The sequence below is a fragment of the Colletes gigas genome, unplaced genomic scaffold (assembly GCF_013123115.1).
Source record: "Colletes gigas isolate AHSC1104 unplaced genomic scaffold, ASM1312311v1 Colletes_gigas_Sc00009, whole genome shotgun sequence".
NCBI lineage: Eukaryota > Metazoa > Arthropoda > Insecta > Hymenoptera > Colletidae > Colletes > Colletes gigas.
This window is the reverse complement of record NW_025106638.1, coordinates 4,205,101-4,222,656: the sequence shown is the minus strand read 5'-3', so window position 1 is coordinate 4,222,656 and position 17,556 is coordinate 4,205,101. Positions and strand designations below refer to the sequence as shown.

The window sequence follows — 17,556 nt, the reverse complement described above, 5'->3', positions numbered from 1 at the left end:
TGTATTAACATCATGAAATCATTAACATGATGTTGTATTAACATCATAAAATCACTAACACCATGTTATATTAACATCATGAAACCATTAACATGATGTTGTATTAACATCATGAAACCATTAACATGATGTTGTATTAACATCATGAAATCATTAACATGATGTTATATTAACATCACGATATCATTAACATGATGTATTAACGTCATGAAACCATTAACATGATGTTGTATTAACATCATGAAATCATTAACATGATGTTGTATTAACATCATAAAATCACTAACACCATGTTATATTAACATCATGAAACCATTAACATGATGTTGTATTAACATCATGAAACCATTAACATGATGTTGTATTAACATCATGAAATCATTAACATGATGTTGTATTAACATCAAGAAACCAGTAACATGATGTTATATTAACATCATGATATCATTAACATGATGTATTAACATCATGAAACCATTACCATGATGTTATATTAACATCATGAAACCATTAACATGATGTTATATTAACATCATGAAACCATTAACATGATGTTGTATTAACATCATGAAACCATTAACATGATGTTGTATTAACATCATAAAATCACTAACACCATGTTATATTAACATCATGAAACCATTAACATGATGTTGTATTAACATCAAGAAACCAGTAACATGATGTTATATTAATATCATGAAACTATTAACATGATGTTATAATAACATCATGAAACCATTATCCAAAGACATGCAGAATAATATCATTCATCGATTAAAATTGGGTTCATCAACACGTGTAATTAGCCAGGAAGTTGTACATAAAATACGGAAAAACTTGTCTAATGAATAGTTTTTCACCACTTGGTTTGAACGTTTTACCACCAATTATTGTATTCACCAATTACAGCAATACGCAGTATTTAACTTTAGAATATTAGTTTATTGAACATATAATGAAATGCAACTGAAGTGCGTGAACAATAGATGGAAGAATAACCGTATATTATTACAATATAGAGCGTGCTTATGCCGATTATCCGCCAACAAGTAGATTTCATCCGATTGTTATCTATCTCGTATATTGAATGATTCTATCAATGGCAAATTGCTCAAAAGCACCGAAGAAATAAATATACACGTATCTAGAATATAGCGACGAGTTTTATTGCAAAGAAATATTAAAATTATATAAAAGATGGCAGGAGATCGTAGAACAAAATGGCAGATATATCGTTGATCAAGTGAATTTCATATAAAATTAGCAGTATTTAATATTTGTGTAAAGAATTACCAATGTATTTAGTTTGCAACTTAATATTTGCCTAGTTTTTACTGGAAATTCGGTATTGCTGTTCAACATATTAATGAATTCAGGATCAGAGATGAGCCGGGAAGTTGTTACGAGAGCGTCGGTCGATAACTTCTGAAATCATACACGCGTCCAATGATTATATTTTATTTACATATACGGCTCGTCCCCAGGGTGTATAAGTTAAATTCCTGGGTCGAAGTTCAATAAAACTTCCTAAACCAGGAAATCCTTGAATAGAAGTTTGAAATTAGCTTTCCCGCCATCTTTGGGAATTTGATTACGGCGGCAAAGATGTGTCGGGAATGTTATTACGCACGGAAGTGCGTTAGAGTTCCTTATTGTTAAGGAAGCATATCGGTTGAAAATATTCACTTGAAAACGTATACTTACAAAAGGAATGAGAGTCGACCTGCTCGAACATAGTTGCGGCCACACTGAAGCTGTTCATACTGTACGAAGTAAAATTTAAATTCTACGGTGTTATGATTACAGAATTCCTCACATTCTATGATGTGTTACAGAATTGTAAAGTTCGAGACAAAGTTTTCATGGAAATTCAAATTTAATTTATTTGTCTGTAATTAAAATTTATTTAATAATAACTGTTACGTTTAGTCGTATATTATCGGATATTTTTAGCAGTTAGGGGTGGCCAGTTGACCAATATTATATGTAACGTGTAACTTGAGAGATTGAACAAACTATTGATAAAAAGAATCTGTATTTATAATTGTTCGCTTAAAAGTGATTTAAACAGCTCTTCTTTTGTGACACTCTGTACAGCTCATACTGCAGAGATTGAACAAACTATTGATAAAAGGAATCTGTATTTATAATTTTTCACTTAAAAGTGATTTAAACAACTCTTCTTTTGTGACGCCCTGTACAGTTGAGGCACGATTTAGACTTTATTTTACGTTTCTTGAATAAATACATTTGAAGACAATAATAACGGCAATATACCAACTAAATAGCAATATAATTTTTAATGTTATTCGATATTTGGATATCGACGTGTACAAAGGTTGGTACTGATCGTGAGATTTGTTCGTTGATCGCATTAATGGAATACGCTGGTAACGTGTAATCAACTGTTACAAGTACACCGTGTACAATTGCGCGTGTGTTCATGCGCATTGACTCCGTAAATTACTCGCTGATGTTCTACGACTATTGTTATTCTACTTCAATAGATCGTAATCGTATATGAGTGTTTGCACAGAACGTTATCCAATTAACTTTTTGAAGATAGTTTCTGCCAGAACTTTTTCATTCCGATCTGGTGGATACGCGAATCAAATTGAAAAGAAAACACGAGTAAGAAAATGGTAAACGAACTGAAAATTGAAGATAAAAAGGAGTCGGTAATAAAATAAATCTTATGGAACAGAGCGTAAAATGTGTTGAAAAGAAAAGGGATTTATGTAGAATCGAGCAAATCTAATTTCGGAAAAATCGATTTCTATACGGTTTCTTGTCGGATCTCATTGGAGCGATAAAATTTATCAAAACTGGGATTATTTCTGTGATTTCTTCGCAGGGATTGATAAACGAAAAGATAATGCGGAAGTTAAAAGTATTAGAAATTTAAAAAATTTATGAAAATAATGTTATGGACAATTTGTACTGTATCAGTTGTTTTAGATAATTGATCCCAAGCTTTAGATATATCGAACACACAATATAGACGAAAATAGTTTACGACTGAAAAATTAATTATGTTTGTTCTGAACTTTTTTTGACAGAAATATTTCCTTTCGAGGGAACAAAATATCAACGAAATATTTCGCAAAAAAATTCGAAAGATGAATACCGAATTGTGAGTATCGTCGGTATTCTGTGTTACGGTTCGACGCTTTGTGAATAAAACAAAATATTGAGAATGGATTATGTAGTTTCTCGCACTGACAAACTGTGTTTTCCGGTTTCCCGGATTTTCGCTATTTTTTGAAAGCATTCGGTGCTCGGAGCCATAAAACGCTTCGCGCTTAGCCGTTTACTGAGAATCGCTGTTCATGCATGCTCGCATTATGCATATCCCTGCGGATGTAGACTCAACGTTTACAGCTACGCACGTTCCCTTTATGCAATCAGCCGTTGAAAGGATTATATCACTCGCTGGGCATGAAACTTCGATCGTAAAATCGTAAGATACGTTCGAAATTTTTTGGCGAACAATTGTTACGATTACATGCGTTTTCTCCAAAGTAGGAGGCAATCTAAGACCTTTATAATCAGTGATCCAAGAGGACGCGTGAACAGAACGTTTAATGCACAAAATTATAGATGGCGTAAACATTTTTCACAACTTTTTACGTTGTACTATTTTAAATATTCCACTTATCTTGTTTTATAAATTTCTCAATTTCTGAATTTCAATTTTAATAAATGATACAAATATGAAATCATCGAAACACCTTCATGTTCTAAATAAACATATTATGCAGGGTGTTGAATTTTCTTTAGGCAAACTTAAATTGTATCAGATGGTACATCATCTATCTAAGAAAAATTTTAATGGGGGATTCTTGAGGCCAAAAGAAGACGAAAATCAAGAATACCAATTTGTTGATGGAGGCTTCGTTAAAAAGTTATTAACGTTTAAAGTTTCACCAGTAATAAATTTTTTTCTCGAAAATGCGCAGGATTTCGGGGATATGTCTATTTACCAAAGATTATTGTAATGGACCCCCGCAACCAAAAATAATTTTTCCAGAACGATTTGAAATTTTTTTTTCCTTCGAAAAATTTCACACCTTCTCGAATTTTTTTCTAGAAAGTGGGTAGGAATTCGGGGGTATGTGTAACGACCAAAAATTATTGTAATTGACCCCCACAATCAAAAATAATTTTTCCCAAACGATTTGAAATTTTTTTTTCCTTCGAAAAACTTCACACCTTCTCCAATTTTTTACTAGAAACTGGGTAGGATTTCGGGGGTATGTCTATTCATGAAAAATTATTGTAATTAACCCCCACAACCTAAAATAATTTTTCCAGAACGATTTGAAATTGTTGAATTTAATTGTTAATAACTTTTTAACGAAGCCTCCAATCAATCTCCCATTAAAATTTTTCCCAGTATACTAGATCATGCACCATCCGATACAATTTAAGTTTGCCTAAAGAAAATTCGTTTACCTTTTATCGTTTAAGAGCTATGGTTTGATCTAGTTGCACAAAGTGCTCCATTATTTATCGTGCAAATAATAAAAAATGTTTGGTAGGAAGAACGATGCGATGGACGAGAAACGGTTAAAAAAGAATTGTCACAAATGTGAATTGTTCCATTAAAAACGACCGATTTACGAATCAACGTGGTTTCGTAGCTTCGTAATAAATTTTATTCAGAAAATACAAGATAAATCTTTCTTTTGAAACGCGTCTCTCTCGCGCGCCGGATTGCATTATTATCGCGCTGCTTATTCCCGCAGCGTTTGCATTTCCATAAATCGTGTCCCGTTCTTCCTCACCGCCTCCGAAACAAAGGCAGAACGTTTGATAGATGTGTCGTGGAATACCCAATTAAAATAAAAATTAAACGCAATGGGCGTTCATTCAACCCTTTTCCTGGTGTTTTTCTGTTTCAGTTGTGTGCGGCGTCGGCGCAGATGTGGCGTACCATCGACACATCATGGGGTTTTACGTTACGTGAGGATAATTCAACATGCGTATACCGTAATTCAACTCAATTATCAGATTCCGAGGACCAACTATTCAGAAAATAATAGTCTGTTACATTAGTTGCATTTTGTTCGTTAAAAAAACAACGGGAGATTGATACGGAACTCGACTCATGTTCCTGAATACGTACAGTTACAAGATTTAGTGTGCACTTAAGTTGGGAATGATGATTGGCGGGGGAAAAAAACAGAAACAGACATGTTAAAAAGTAAAGGCAGAATATTTGTACATTTCAGTAGTTAATTCGTTGACAAAATTTAAACATGAACTATTTATCTATAGTTAAGCAGTTAACTGTTTCGACGTCTTTGGAAAATGCGTATCTAAATTGCGTTGCACAAATTTAGCGACGAAGTGTGGCTCGTCAAACACAGAGTATGTATAATATGAAATTAGGTTGTAACAAAATGACTTTTATTTTTTTATTTCATTGCTTACATTTACTTACCTATTTAAATTAACATAAATATGTTGCATATGAACGCATATTGGCCCACCTCGACCAATCCATTGTTGGGGATAGCGTCTATTAACCCAATTTTTTACACGATTTTATCATATTTCTCAGTTCGTATCTTTGTTATAAAACGTTTTAATTTTAGTTTCATTTGTAAAACACATTGCTTGTATACTATCACCTTGCAAACATTCGTTAAAATCGAAATCGGACAATTGGGGTCCTTCCTTCGGTCGAGCGCTTGTGAGAACGCGACCCCTCTGGTGGCGAGCATGAGAAACGACGCCACAGATGCAAGGAATCTATCATAAGATCGGATGTTATCACTCTTGCTCAGAAATCAGTCATCTGACTTGTGCTTAATATTCATTCTCTCCTTCTTGATTATGACTAGAACCTTCGTACCTTAATATTTCTAACTAACAAATGTACTTTGCAAGATACAATGGTATACATACATTTTCATCCTAATCTAAATAGTAAACGCTTAAACAGGTGTCCAGAGTCTTATAAGAGGGATCGTACAATATTCTAGGCACGATGCCAGGTCACTAAAACGATCTTTCGTATCATAGAGTCTGTATGTTTATATATCTTCCTCTTGTCTCTTAATTCTTTAGACCATTCCTGAATTGTTTACGATACAACAACGAAGCTTCAAACCTCCGAGTAAGTTCTAGACAGATCTTCAATCATTCAAGAAATCCATTTTCCCAGTATATTTGGAGCGGTGTTAGTTGTTCCGTGGCGAGCTTCTACAGTTACATCCGTCCGGGAGAATGGGATCCAACCGGTATCAGAACATATCCTCTTGCGAGATTCGTGGCTTCCTTGTCTAAGCTGTTTTACTGACGAAAGTGGATAAAGTTTAACGTGGTCGGGCAAGAAATTTCGTCTTCGTCTTCTGCAAACAACGATCCCCTTTTCGCGACGCGTCGGACGAGAACTCTCTGTCTTGAATTTCAGGGCCTCCGTTGAGCTTTGGTTCTACTTCTTCATGCAGTACGTCAGATCCGTTCTGGTTGATTTTCGAATTAATGCATTTTGTAGGATTCGGACAAAATCAGAAATAATTTTTTTTGAAGACAAGTTGCTGGAGACATTTTGGTAAAGTTACAGAGAAAATCGAAATCGAAAATTGAGGGGTTCAATCTCGAAACATGCGAGAATAATTCTCGTGTCGTCCAATTGGAACGTTTTAAAAATATTAAAACGATTATAAATATTATATTAAAAAATTTCAAATCGTTCTGAAAAAATTATTGTCGGTTACAAGCGTCAATTACAATCATTTTTGGTGGATAGACATACCCCCAAAATCCCACGCACTTTCGAGAAAAAAATTCATTACCGAAAATATAATGTCTGACCATACATTGATATGTTTCCCTGAAATTTCATGCGTATGTTTAAAACATCATAACTCCCGAACGGATTGGAGGATTCCAATGTTTCAAAATGCAATCGACGCGTATTTTGGCGAAGTATATGTAGAAATTCCAAAACTATTTGAAAAACACCTCCCATTCATGCGAAACCTCTACCACAGCAGAAATAATAAAAAAAAGTTTCAAATTAATGTCCCGAAGTAAATATCAGTTAGTTTCAAGCATTACTCAAATATTACATTTTCTGCGTCTACTAAAACTTCTGTAACTTTGTCATTATTGTGAATTTTACTTTAATTTGTTAGGTCATTCTTAAAGCCCCAAGCATTGGAAAGAGATAACAAAAATATTGTAGGATTTAAAAAAGAGAATTGTATTTGGAACAAATGTACAAAAGATATAGTTATATGAACGAATTTGAAATACACCAAGCACACAATCTTTTTACACAAATTAAAATCACATTAATTGACAACACAAATTCAAATCACGTCCGTCTTTTCCAATCACTCGTTTCTCTCTCCTCGTTGTCTCGCTGTCCCTAGTAACCCCTTCTTTTTTTAACAAAACACTTTCAACCCTTTTGCACATAAGTTAACATTGAACCAAACTACAGCGTGGCACAAATATTCAACACAAATATCCTACAATATTTCGATTTTTTCAATCCGTCACGGTGATTTCTCCCCTTAATGGAACCCCGTACATACTGTTTGCAACATTAAAATTCATGCTGCTTGTTTGCAGTCCCAACGTGAACGCTTGACTCTTTATCTAAAAGGGTCTGAAGTGGAACCGATGGTACCTGAAATCTCTTCCCCGTTGCGGTGAGCTTTCACGGCAGCTTCCTTGGAAGATCCAACGGCCATTTCGATGGCTTCCTTTTCCTGCGTCCTGGCCCACTCCGCATCCATCCGACACTCGAACTGCCGCCACTGCTCTTGTAGATGACCCCCAATATTCCTTTGAACATTTTCAATTATGTCCTTCTGGAACTACGAGTGTTATCTCGTACCAGATTTCGTTCGTATCCTATTTCCGACACCGCTACCTACCTGCTCATCGAATTAGATTTTTCGTGGTTGTGGCAAAAAATGAAAGTCCTGTGATAATTGCGAGAACATAATCTATTAACCAATAAGTTCCTCCACACATGTATATTAATATTTAGTTACTAGATTCAAGTTAGTTATTAGTAATTATTGATATTAATTTGAATATAATAGTTGCAACAGGCATGTAGTATAATAGTTCTTTACTCCTCATAATAGAGTTAGTCACAATTTTGAATTTGTTTTTTATTTTCATTTTACATTTAGTTTTATTGCTCGTATTCATTTTTTCTTTCGTTTGTTTTACACTTACTCTATTATATTATTTTCAATCCATAAATTTATTAATTTGTATTCATATAATATATAAATTAAGTAAACATATTATTATGTAATTTATCATGATAAAACTTTTCACCTCAAAGTGAATGTAAGTTTTCTTTCGAAGGAATACATTCCCGAAAATTCGATTGTCTTAAAAATCTCTTTCTCAATTCCATTTAATAAATAATAATATGTCCGAGTAAACATTTTGAAGTACTCGTGAGACTTATCTAGTTGCTTTTTTAAGTTCTTCAACTAATATGTAAAATTCCCCGTATATTGACCGTAATATAAATAGTTTATTCACGTGTTCGATTCTATCATTTAATAAATTTCTTAAAAATAAAACTTTCAAAGCCGAATTCTCTAAAAAAATGAAACTCGTCGCTGTTCACGTTGAATACCACGGAAGACATTCGATGGCCAGTCGAGTACTTGTGAGAGAGGTACAGGTCGAGCGTGCCCCTCTGTTGGCGAGTGCAAGAGCTATAGCAACATTGCTGTTAAAAATATTTGTATTTGTGGATAAAATATCCAGAAACAATCCTTATGAGGCCTCCTTTTGCCGCTGAAACTTACAAGGCGCTCCTAGCGATGGTATTTTGAATCTGTAAAATGGCGGGAAATTCGAATCGCTTCGAACAGAGTTGAAAGCTCGATGGTTTTGGAAATGTTGAAAGCATGCATTATATTACCTATATCAACTATAAATACTATTTCAAGAGTAAATAAGTAATATGTACAAACAATTGTTAAATAATTTACATGTTTTCGTAGAAATGTTCTAGATATTTGTCAACTTCGTTGACGACTTTCTTGTGACAAAATATGACGCTTTCAAACGAGTGTCGAGTAAACAAATATTTTTAACAGACTTAGAAAATAAGAATGCAGCGAATTAAAACCTGAAGGCAGTGTAGGTCAGACAGTAGGCCCTGCACGACTAGGAAATCCATCCGTCAGAAAAATCGTTAGTTCAAGAAGTGTCTGCACCGGTGCACCGTCATGCATAAACCACATGCGACGTTAGAGACAGTGTAGCAAAATGGGGATGCTAACTGCTTTTGCTTGAATGCACCGAGAGTCCCAAAAGCATCTTTCATTAAACTAAACGGAAAAACGAGCATTCTTTATCAATTTTTTACGATAAAACCATGTGACTTTTCAAGACGAAAGTTTCACCCACTTTGTTATTCATCTTTCGAGGATATGCACGAATTTTTTTAGTATAAAATATTTAAAAACGTGAGAGTTTGATAACGATACATACTGGCTGGTCCGAAAAACAGATTCAATTGACTAAAATCGTAGCAACTGTTCTGCTTATCCAGAACTAAGACATCAAAATTTATTCTATTTAATAAGGATACAGTTATAGTTCGAACTAACAAAAAGTTAATATCTCGATTTTTTAAAAATTGTTAATACTTTAAAGATGAAGTATCAAGTTTTCCTCGGTTCTTGTTCATTCGAGATTAGAACAAAATAGAATAACACATCAGATCTCAAAGATTTATTATAAATTTCAAGTCAGTTTCGAAAATATAGTTTCGAGAAGAATGATTTCAGAGTTTTTGGTGCCATTATTGGACACTGGGCACTGTTCTCTCCAAATGGCTGTGATTTCGTTCTCTTTAAGAATTTCGTCAAATGGCTTTGTAGACATATTTTCAGAGTTTCAAACTTTAATAAAAAATCGATTTTTATTATGTAGATTGCTTGAAGACCCTTTTAAGTCTTAACGTAGACCTTCGTTGTTAAAATACAATATAATTTGTCCCTTTAAAATAAAATTCATATATTATTAGAAACGCGTTTTATTTCCATTGCATCGGGCCAATTGTGTAAAACTCAAATACGAACGCGTGTTGCGTGTGTTTTCTTTTTCCTTTTTCGCGTAGAATTGCTTGAAATCCATTTCGAGAAAGGACCAGTCCACTGACGAAAACCGCATAAAAATCGATTTTCTGGTTCTTGATTTTTCAGTGTTCAAACCGATGCACCCGACTTTGCTTTTCATACATATGGAGAAGAGAAGGTAAACAACCGTGTTCGATTCCGTATAGCGTTGCCAGAATGATCGAGAACGTAAACAGTCGCGTTACTCTATCACAATCGTACCAATAAAAAAAAACACTGTAATTTTAAAACAACAATGGAAGCTCCACATTCTACCAATATTACGAGCATAGACAATAGGTATCTGGAGTCTAATCACTGCACTAACCATTTGGTTCATGTTTATGAACCTTGATAATGAGTGTGAGTAAAATGAGTGTCAATACGAAGTTAACACCCGCAATATTCGATCGTTTCGTATTTAAATTTCTCGTGTAATAAATTGAAGAACTTAATTTTTCGACAAAATGGAGCATCAACACATTTTGAGAAAAATTTCAAGTATTCTTTGGATAATAAATACGATTGCTGCAAAATCTTATTAAAACTTATTCAACTGTTGTTTATTATTATTATTGAAATATAGCAAAAATCTTGAAATGACACTTTCAAAAAAAATAGCGGACAATGCTTTGGTTTTTGGAGCTCGAAATACAGCTTTTGAGAAAAAAGAAATATTTCATATCTTTAAAACTATTAAAAAGTCTACGATTAAACTTTAAAGTGTTATCATTCTTTTAATTATGAACATTTTCTTGTTCACTAAAGATTGATTTTTTTTCTTATTTTAATGTTCTGAATTTCAACTGAGCTTCATGGTTTACATTTTTGTTACAACTTCTTAACAAAGCATGTATGGATTTTTTGTTATATTACATTTTAGTCTCAGTTTTGCTCGTAGAACATATTGCTGGAATTGTGTACGGAAAAATGTAGAATACTCTGTATATTATATCGTTAATATACAGATAATTTGCAACCATTTTGTCCGAACTCCAACACATTACACCATCGAAGGTCGCGATTCCAGTAATCAGGTAAAAATTAGTTGTTCGAGATAGCGATAAATGCAGAGAACTCGTTGATTCATTTTGCTCGTTCGCGATGCAATTAAATATCCGTGTCAGGAGAAGTCAGAGCCAGGGAGGACGTCGACGAAGACTGCAGGGCGTTTCTTAGTTTCCTGAAATTGTCGACAATTCAATGTGCCGGCGAAAAGATCTAATTTAGAGTCGAATTCGATTATGACCGACTTGAACCTTCAGCAAACGGCAGTTGCCGCAATGAGATTACCTAGCCCAGCAGCCTCTACTCGATGATTACTGAAATTTTTCGATTTCCTATCCCTCCTGACATTTTCCTCGACGCGTTTTAACGGCGTTCACCGAACAACTTCGCCGAGAGCTTCCGATTACATGCTCGTATCAGAAATGGACGAGAATTTCGAGTCGCTGTGAAAAGATAAACAACCGTTTGCCCGTTTACTCGTTAAATAAAGCTAAAAAGCTTTCGATTATACAATATTTTTCACGATGAGCAAATAAAAATTCACAAGTGTTACGAATACATATGAAATTTGCCAAGCAGTGTCATCAGTATTGCAACGATTTAGACTATGCATCCATGTTCAAGGTCGCCATTTTGAACACTTGTAGTAGCAGTATCAAAGTATCCAAGTGTTCGAAGAGTGCTTTGAGACAATTTATTTTCTATTGCAGTTGACTTTGGGTGACCTTGAATGACCTTCATAATAGATCGTTGTATTCGCCTTGAAACACTCTATTAGAATGTAAGTAAAAAAACATACTATTCCATTAAAAAAAAAAAAAGAAAAAAAAACCAGAGTTGACCTTCATGTCTCCTTGACGCCTCCACTTACAGAAAAATTGTTAATACCAGATTATGATCCCCCCCCCCACCCCCGATACCAAGTAAGTTTGGTCCAATGCATTTTCTCCTATCTTCGAAAACAAGCGAGTTATTCGGGTGAACTGTTTAAAATGCCCCCCACCCTGTATAGAAAATAAATTAAAAAGTAATACTGTCAATTACATGTCGATTTTATATTCCTTGGAAATATTTTGTACTTTTATTCCTCATTTTACTTAAAATTTCATCAATTTCAAAACATCCGATACATTCTGTATATTAAACATAGATCCTAGAATTTGTAAAATCTTTGAGTTGTTTTAAGGCTTTCTAGATTCAGATGAGTATAATATATTACGAGTGTGCCGATAGCAGATTCAAAAATGAAATTGTTCTTTCGAGCTCGTTGTAAAATCAAGCACGTATTCTGAACAGAAACCGTAACAGGTAACAATGTACAGTTGAGACGTGTCTTTGGCAGAAATGCGTTAAATTTTCGAGGTTCGAAGTAGGAAGAAGGATAAGAGTACGAAACTAGATTTAAGACAGAAATAGAGAACCTTCGACCTTTCGAGATGTTTGGGGAGTTTTCCTGTTTCATGAATTATATATTCTTTTCGTTTAAAAATTATACACTTCCGAACTACTTAGTTCTATTTATTATTCTACTAAAATTTTCTTTACTTTTAAATAGCCAACACTATATTTCAAACCGTAATTTATATTTTAGAAATCTGTGCAGCGTCGTGGAATTTGTACCATTATTTTGACCATTTTAATGAAAAATTATTATAAATAAAATCATTAGTGTTTTCGTAAAATTACATTGTTACAAAATACTACGAATTGATTTTGGAATACGGTTAACAAACCTATGAATTAAATAATTATTGATTGATTAATAATGAAATAAATAGAATATTAGTAAATGTAACAATGTGCCTCTTTCATAAAATTGTTCAGTCTCGTACTGTTTCTCGTTAAACTAGATGACCTTTTCATTTTTCTTTTCCTTTGCGGTATGTGTGACCCTGGTATTCGATAAATTCTAGAATGTTCTTAATATAGAATTTCTGCCAGATTCCAAAATTCCTTCGAGACAGTATTTCACTTATACTTTGAAAAGGGGAGGAGGCAATAGAGAGGATCACGATGCAATAAAAGTAACCAAGATAGCAAAGGGAAGCATATATTATTGCATTTTTTTGTAAATTATGTGTAATAAATGTTAAAATAGCATTTATTCAGAACACCGAATGTTTATCTTAAATACGAATAATAACAAAATAAAATATTTGCAAAGAATTTGTATCCGTGTTACTCTTAAAATGAAAAACTTGTTCAATATAATAATAATCTTTCTGGAGTTTTATAGTGCATCGTGTTTACAACGTTAATGTTATTAGTAGACTGCGGATGTTTATGCATTCATGGGAAATTTTAATTCTTAAAAAACTACAGGATGTACTTAATATGAAAAAATATAAGAATTACTTAAAGTAGGATGCGAGTTATTATATTTAGGGGTTGAGACAACCCTCTACAAGGCTCCCATTTCATGAATTATATTAATAAAAATATGAATTTGCATAAAGATCCGCAGTCTAGTTATTAGATATTCTATACCTCTTCCAGGGTTGACTTATATTGTGGTAAAATCTCTTCATAAATTTGGCAAAATTAACCGCACCAAAAATGTGCAACCTTAGTAGGTATCTGTGACGTAATATGCCTTCGAAAACCAAACGGTTCCCCCCATCCCCGATTTCGAACCTCGTATTTGGGAACATGAACCGGGATTCGGTGACAGCTGTTGGATGATCCATGGTTCGAATGTCATAGGATTTAAGTAGCATAGGGAAGGTTCAAATTGAAATTTAAATATACAGTTGGAACAGATTCTCTTCCTTAGCCTTCGCTGTTACGATCTTCAAACTTTTCAGACTCGCATTAAAAACACAATATTAATTTGTGGTCGAAATATAATAATTTTCGAAAGCTATCGGTTAATCACTTCTTATAATTATAATTAAACGATCGCGCATCGGTACAATTTTACCTCTTGAGTTCTACCAAATTTTTAATATTACAGTTTCGAGGTGAAACTAACATTTTCCGCAACTTTCTGACCTTGCATCAGATGAGTTTGCACGGCTCCCTAATTTTGTAATTTTGCATCAGGTTTGTCTGTACACTTTATTAAAATTCTAGTGCATGATTTTAGTTTGGCGGGGCCTCGTTTGTGCGTTATATGCTCGCCAGGTGGCGTCTGATCAAATGAAGCGCGCGCAGTATGCGCCACGCCTCGGCCAAGTGTACATTGTACGACTTTAAATAAAACATATTTTAATAAAGAAAACATATAACACGTGCTTTGCTATAATTCAACCACATGAGATTTAATACATTTGCTCCTTGGCAACTATCCTGATTAACAAAGTGAAACCGTATTCCTTTGGAGATAACCTCGCGCGTTGCTTGGAGCCCTGGCTCGTAAGAAAAAACAAAAGTAACAAGCTCGAACGTTGAAAATAGGATTGGGATCATAAAGGTAGATAAATGCTTCATTCTGTTACTAATAGTTAACGATTTATTGTACATTCAAAAGTAAAGAAACGCGTAAGGCTATAATCACGCAGTAAGTGACGGCCATATTTGATGAACAGCGCATGCGTAATGTACATAAGGCAAGGATAGAAAGGGTCCATAGCAACGTCGATCGTCCATTGATATTTCTCATACTAAGAATAGGTCAGAAGGACTTGGTAGTTCTTCCAATAACACTGTTCTACAAATTCAATTTTTTTTTTCTGTTTTTCAATATCCACTAGGTGATTCTTGTAGAGCTTTGTACCCTAAACACGAATCTGAAAATGGAATTGCTGTATCACCCTCAGTTTTCGAAAAACACGAGTTTTTGTGAAAACGTACAATTTTGGGCAAAAGCGAGGTATTACGCGAAAATTAAAAACATCAGACAGTTCCAATTAATCTTAAAAAATAGAGGAGAGATTCCTGAATATGCTAACATCGATAATTATAATATTTTGTACTTTTGAACGGTTGTAAATGATCGCCAAAGTTTGAAAAAGTATCGAAGTACATACTTTATACACAATACTTTTGCATATTTACGAAAAGTTGTTTACCTGACACGAAATCTATACACAGGATCTGATTCTGCAGACATTTCTGAAGAAGAAACTGACCAACAGAAGTGTAAAAGCTGTTCTCAATTGTCACAGGTCGAGAAAATGTGTATTTGCAACGCGTGCACGACGTTTGACCGCCACGCGGCCATCGCTCGCTTATCTCGGCGCGGCAGTGCTGTAGCTACCTACAAGCGAAACTGGTATAATGGTGCAATAGGGTATGCACTCTGTATATACAGTATTGTCTCTCTATAGCCGCGCGTGTCGGGACCAGGCGCACGCAACTTGAGAGACGAGTACCTAGTCTATTCGGCTTTCTTTGATTTCAAGCTCGAGCGTTCAAGGGGGATGGGGCTCGTCGACTTTTCTTCGGCTTTCTCTTTGATATCCGATACCCGATGTCGCGGCGCGGTGATTACAAACGAAGTAGTGGGGATAGCTTCGCGTCTATAGAGAATCCGAAAACGCGCGGCTATAGAGAGACAATACTGTAGTATGTTTGATTTTTTTTTTGTAACTTTTATTGCTTAATATATTTGTATACTCTAGGATACTAATCACTGAATTATATTTTCAAAATCAATGTAAACTTATCAATGGAATCACTCGAACATGTACTACGCTTTTCTAAGAAAGATCTGGTGGAGTAAATCCTTGCTATTCACACTTCGCTCTTAGGAATATTATTCCTAATCTGTGAGGCAACCCAACAATAAAATGTTGTTTATTTTTTTACGGCTTTATATTTAAAAAACCATTCATATATATACAATGAACATCGAAATTGTTTAGAAATGGAAATGATCGAGAAATGTTTTGTACAAATCCACAAACAGATTAAAAAATCAAAAATGATAAACATATACAGGAACTAGGAGCCTAAGATATTATCGGTGTCGCATCCATTATGCGTAGCTACGGCACTGCCGAGCCGTGGTAGGCTAGCGATGGCCGCGTGGCGGTAAAACGCCGTGCACGCGTTGCCAATACACATTTTCTCGACCTGTGACAATTGAGAACGGATTCTATACTTCTGTTGGACAGTTTCTTCTTCAGAAATGTCTGCAGAATCAGATCCTGTGTATAGATTTCGTGTCAGGTGAACAACTTTTCGTAAATATGCAAAAGTATTGTGTATAAAGTATGTACTTCGACACTTTTTCAAACTTTGGCGATCATTTACAACCGTTCAAAAGCACAAAATATTATAACTATCGATGTTAGCATATTCAGGAATCTCTCCTCTATCTTTTAAGATTAATTGGAACTGTCTGATGTTTTTAATTTTCGCGTAATACCTCGTTTTTACCCAAAATTGTACGTTTTCACAAAAACTCGTGTTTTTTCGAAAACTGAGGGTGATACAGCAATTCCGTTTCCAGATTCGTGTTTAGGGTACGAAGCTCTACAAGAATCACCTAGTGGGTACGGAAAAACAAAATTCGTGTTGAACAGTGTAATTGATCGTTCGATAATATTCTATTATTCTCTGAAATTTGACTAGGAGTATTCTTAGCAGTTCTCCGTGAAAGATACGAAGATCTCGATCGTTCCATAGATGCATTCAATTATTCAAACAAGAGCAAACCAGTAATGGATTCCTCTGAAATCATACGACGTTAATGATTCTAGTTCCGAGTCTATCTTTGCCGTTCGCTGAAAACTCATTTTCAATTTACAAATTTAATTTATCGTAGATCGCCAAAGTCTGCGAAAATCAAAGTTTATAAAGTATATTAAAGCTCGTTATAATTAATGTTAGGTTATTGGAACTCGTAGCGACAAAAAGAAGGAAAATTATACTACATGACGTAAACTCGAAAAATTACAAAATGGAGGTGCCATAAATAAATAAATACAAAACAGACAGTCTGGAATTAAAAAATAACTGATAATTACTTTTTCAAGACATTGTTTTCGATAACAAGCGCGAGGCAAACGATATCAATTTCGAACGAACATCATTATCCTTCGTTAAATAAACTGTGTTATCTTGTTACAAAACGCAGGCAGGCCGCTGGCGGAAGTTAATACAACATTACAATTCTAAGTGCACTGACTGGTGTGCGTTCGGTAAATTGCAAATTCACAGATTCGTCGCGATCCTGCAGATTGTATTCCGCTGGTCTCTATGGAAATGCGTGTTCAGCATGCATACTGTGCACCATGAAATATGATTGACCGGGCAAGTTGCAGATTAAGAGGTGCACGCATGTTGATTAAAAATTGAAAGAAAATCCGATTTCACTCGTCCGTCTTCTTTCAGGCTCTGTGGAAATATTCAATTTATTCTGAATATTGACACGGTTTCATCGGAGTTAAAAATCATTTATATCGACTTACAAGTTGGTGTTTGTTGGCAGACCTGGCCACTGGCTGAATTAACACTATTTGAAATGTTATTATCAAACAAC

The 17,556-nt window shown here is 34.5% G+C and overlaps 1 protein-coding gene across 1 annotated transcript in view; it reads left to right on the top strand.

The window, feature by feature from the left end:
* LOC122397391 overlaps positions 1–17,556 on the top strand; it is a 58,710-nt gene that overhangs the window by 29,503 nt on the left and 11,651 nt on the right. The window contains exon 2 of the mRNA XM_043396528.1: positions 4,908–4,995. Coding sequence (XP_043252463.1) covers positions 4,985–4,995 — 11 coding nt within the window. The 5' untranslated portion in view covers positions 4,908–4,984. The remainder of the gene's footprint in view (positions 1–4,907; positions 4,996–17,556) is intronic.